The 4480-nt window shown below is 58.0% G+C and overlaps 1 protein-coding gene across 1 annotated transcript; it reads left to right on the top strand.

Moving 5' to 3' along the window:
• Positions 1-357: 357 nt before the first annotated feature.
• On the top strand, positions 358-4127 carry BSX (brain specific homeobox; the record flags this gene model as incomplete). The annotated part of the gene is made up of 3 exons (XM_079930247.1): positions 358-619; positions 2601-2797; positions 3888-4127. 3 exons carry the CDS (start codon positions 358-360, stop codon positions 4125-4127), a joined length of 699 nt encoding a protein of 232 aa, XP_079786373.1.
• Positions 4128-4480: the final 353 nt, after the last annotated feature.

The raw sequence follows: 4480 nt of genomic DNA, 5'->3' as shown, positions 1-4480 counted from the left end.
CAAGGACCCGGTCCGCTCGGCTGCACTCTCCCCGGGCCTGGCCGGTCGTATTCAGCACCGCGGACAGCTCCCCGCCCCGCCCCGCGCCCACCGCACCCTCCCCTCTGCCTCTGGCAGCCTTGCCATTGGCTGTCCCGACTCCCCTCTCCAAGCTGCCAATTCTCCTACACTTAGACCCAACCTACCCAAGAGCTTATCTTCTTGCCTCTCCAGCGCCGGGGGTAGCCCAGGCCGAGGAGAGAGCATCAGGGATCCGAGCCTCGAGGGTGGTTGGCCCTCGACCAGGCGTGCTGAGACGCTGCCTGCTTCCTACTCGTCGTCCCCGGCCCCCGCCCTGTGGCAGGCGCTCGGTTCAAGATGAATCTCAACTTCACCTCCCCTCTACACCCGGCGTCATCTCAGAGGCCCACGTCCTTCTTCATCGAGGACATCCTGCTGCACAAGCCCAAGCCGCTAAGGGAGGTGGCCTCTGACCACTTCACCAGCTCTCTGGCCTCCCGGGTGCCTCTGCTAGACTATGGCTACCCCCTCATGCCCACACCCACCCTCCTGGCCCCTCACCCCCATCACCCTCTACATAAGGGAGACCACCACCACCCTTATTTCCTCACCACGGCGGGTAAGTAACAGGGGTCTCAAGGTATGGGGAGAGAGAGAGAGAGCACGTCTTCCAGCATAGACCCTAAGCCTGTGACGGATGAGAGGAAAGGCCAGAGCTGGCTGGGCCTGGCTTGGCTGGGCCTCCTTCCCTAAGTGACAGTGGAAGGTTGGGGATATGGCTGAGAACACAGGGAGCTCCCTTGAGGCCAATCCAGGGTCACTCCTCACTTTCTATAACGGAGGAGACGTGCCGAGCCAAGAGGTAGCTGCAGATTTGTCGATATTCTTGACGGGCAGTGTTCAGTTTCCTTTCTCTTGGTCTTCCTGGCCATTCTGGTCCATCTCTCGGTCCCCATCCCTACCTCTCCCACTCTGGGGGAGACCCCTGACTATCCCACCCCACGGAAAGGAACTCAACTTTCCAGCCCAGAAGCTCAAAAGGCTCCAGTGGGGCCAGCTCTCTCCTCCCAGGCGCTGAGCATTTGCAGGTAGACACTGCGGGGGTTTGGAAGTGAAGGAGGGTTTGGGGATATTCTGAGGACTGAAGGTTTGGGCTGGCCCGAATAAGGGAGAGAAGGTAAGGAAAAAAGAGGGAGAGACGCAGCTGCTCATTAACCCTCTTCACTCCCAACATCTAGCATTTAATTCACAATCTTGGGCTGCGCTGCCCTCCTTTGCCCCTGTTGCTGATCTCTCTGGAGCCCAGAGCCAAAGTATTTTGATTTCCCAGGCACGGCAAAGAGCGGGGACCAGCCAAGTCTGGTTGGGACAGGGAGATGCGGGGAAATACCCAGGTTTCTTTTGTGCCTCTCTCTGAAAGGCCACATTCACGCTTTCTTTTCCGGCATCTTCATTCCAGACAGAATAGAATAATTCGTTGAGTCCAGATGCAGAGCGCAGCCGGAAAAACAACCCTAGTCGGGGTGGGGGCTGGACAGACGTGAGCCAGTTTGTGAAAGGTGGGCGCTGGAATCCACGACAACAGCTAAAGCGTTTGTGAAGCGGTAAAACCCAGACTTCGGGGCACTGGGTTGGAGGGGCAATTGTGAAGCCTGCGTCCAAGTCCGCCCCTCTGCTTTGGCTCCACCGCCGGCCAGAGACAGTCTCTTTTGCGCTGCACCCATGTTCCCGGCAAATAGTAGTGGCCAAAGCGAGAGATACCGGAACTACTAGTTTTCTGTTTTTGCTGTTCCCCCCCTGGGATCAGCCGATATTTACGTCTGCGGCGGTTGGTCCGCTTGGTACGTCTCAGACATGGTAAAGCTTGCGAAGGTCAGGAAAGACACGAGAAGTCTCCTGCGGCCCGGGAAAAGCGTTTCAATCCTTCTGCGTGGGGTTGGAGGGAAAGAATGAGAACTAGATGGGTCCCCAGCGCGACGCCGAGACTGATAGGAAACGTGCGAGGCGGCAATTCCCCTTCCGTTCTCGCTCAGGAGCTGCCCCGCACGTGAGAGTGTTGGCCTGTTCCCTTTGGCCGCAGGCGGGAGAGTGGAGGCGGCTCAGGGAAGAGAACGGTGTTTTTTAGTGAGGTTGGGAAGCCGGATCACATTCATGCTTCAGCCCCAGGACATCACTGGTTGTCGTCAGGGGTCTGGAGGATTGGGGGGAGGGGGGATGGTGAGGAGGAGGATAGCTGCTGGACCCTCCGACGTTTGCAAGAAAACTTCGGGAGGCGCAGCCGAGGACTCTCCGGAAGTTTCTCCAAGAAGACAGTATTTAAGGCCTCCGGATCTATTTTATAATTTTCTTTTCCGTTTTACTTACTGTTTATTGTGTGTGTGTGTAGACGGCCTTTCTGATAAAGATCTCCAAGCGCTATTCTTGCGATTTATTCCCCCTGCCCTGCGATTCCTGGGAGAAGCCCTGGAGAAGCCGTGGGGCGAGGCGGGGACCGGCGGGGGCACGAGGTGGAGCGGGTGCCGGGGACGAGGGTGGGGAGTGGAGCGGGGGTCGCCCGGGGAGGTCGGGCTCTGCCCACTTGACCGCTCTTCTCTCCGCAGGGGTGCCTGTCCCGGCGCTGTTCCCGCACCCCCAGCACCCCGAGCTGCCGGGGAAGCACTGCCGCCGCCGCAAAGCTCGCACGGTTTTCTCGGACTCGCAGCTCTCCGGCCTGGAGAAGAGATTCGAGATCCAGCGCTACCTGTCCACGCCCGAGCGGGTGGAGCTGGCCACGGCCCTCAGCCTGTCCGAGACGCAGGTGGGCCGGAGGAGGGGGAGGCCCCATCTCCGCTCGCTCCTCTCCCCCCGACTCCTAACGCCTCTGGACCGGCCGCGGAGTTCTTGCGTGCAACGACCCCGCTCCCCTTTATTCTAGGCTTCTCCGAAGACCCGTAGTAAAAGTACCGACACCTCCAATCTCTTGTCGACTCACCGAAGCAAAATCTCTCGAGCGGGTTCTGGACACGGAGGAAAAACCCCTCGAGTGATTCTGATGCTCACTCCCCGCTTGAGAACTAGCATTTCTGTGCCTCCCCACCCATTTCTGATCAGGGCAGTAACCCGGGTCACACGTAAATCGGTAAGAGATAAGAGGGTTCTTGACCCGAGAGAAGCCCACATAAGATTTTTTTTCTTCTTTAACCTCTCTCACAGCCGCGAGTCTTCATAGCCACCCCTCCCAGCACAGACACAGACAGACAGACACACAGACAGACAGACAGACACACACACACACACACACACTAATATAAGCCTCCTTTCTATTGCCCTGTCCTGAGTGGAAGGACTGTTTTCATCTTCTGCCAGATGCTCTTCACATGCAACCTCAAAATACCTCACTCCACTCTCTTTCCTATTCTTTGTGCCTGGAAACCCAACTTGCTGTGAAATCATAGCCCTGCCAGGCCCCAGTGATTTTTCTCTCTGATGAGAAGCAGCAAGTCTGCTTCTCATCTTGCTGTCCAGCAGTCTTGCTGGACCCGGTATTTAGATGTCACAGTCAGAGGAACGTATTCTGAACAGAAAGGAAACTTATCCACGCAGCACTTACTATTAGAAATTCTAATTAATAGCACTATTAGTATTTACTAAACACACCCTTTTGAGCCTCATCGTTATTTCAGGACAAGTACTTCTGAGAGCTAGGATGTTTGATTCTCATTCAAGCTAAGACAATAACTTGTGAGCCACTCAGGTGTGACTTAACCCAAGGTTGGGACTGTCACAACTTCTGGATAATTCATCAGTGGATTGCGGTCTATTAAACTCCAGCAATCGCTTTTGTCTTAGCTCAGTAACCATGGGTCTGAAGGAATGACGTGATTTTCTTTGTTTCTCCCCGGAATCAGGTGAAAACGTGGTTCCAGAATCGGCGGATGAAGCATAAAAAGCAGCTGAGGAAAAGTCAAGACGAGCCCAAAGCACCTGATGGGCCCGAGAGCCCTGAGGGCAGCCCCCATGGCCCCAAGGCCGCACCCGCCGAGGCTCGGCTGGGCCTGCCCACGGGTCCCTTCGTGCTGACCGAGCCGGAGGACGAGGTGGACATTGGGGACGAGGGGGAGCTGGGCTCAGGGCCGCACGCGCTCTGAGCCGCCGGGCTGGGGAAGGCGGGGAGGACGCAGAGGGGCGGGCCACGGACATCGGCTCCGGGAAGATAAACACGACACACCTGTTAACCCTCCAACACCTGCGGGGCCTGCGCGGCGCGGCCTCCCGACCCCCTCCCCCGCCCGACCGCCAGCTCGCAGCGCCCGTGCGGGGGCGAGTGTGCGCCTGCTTGGCTCGTCCGCTCGCCCCGCGTCTTCGGCAGCGCAAACGGGAGCACGGGCTCTTGGCTCCCTAATTCGGTGGGGGACCTCTTCCCCGCCGCGACTGCAGACCCCTCGGCCCTCGCCCCTCAGCCACCTGTCCCCGCTCCGTTGGCCAAGCTCTCCACCGGACC

Source organism: Stenella coeruleoalba (genome assembly GCF_951394435.1).
Source record: "Stenella coeruleoalba genome assembly, chromosome: 8".
Classification (NCBI taxonomy): domain Eukaryota; kingdom Metazoa; phylum Chordata; class Mammalia; order Artiodactyla; family Delphinidae; genus Stenella; species Stenella coeruleoalba.
Note: the sequence above shows the minus strand (reverse complement) of the source record. Positions and strands in the feature narration are given on the sequence as shown.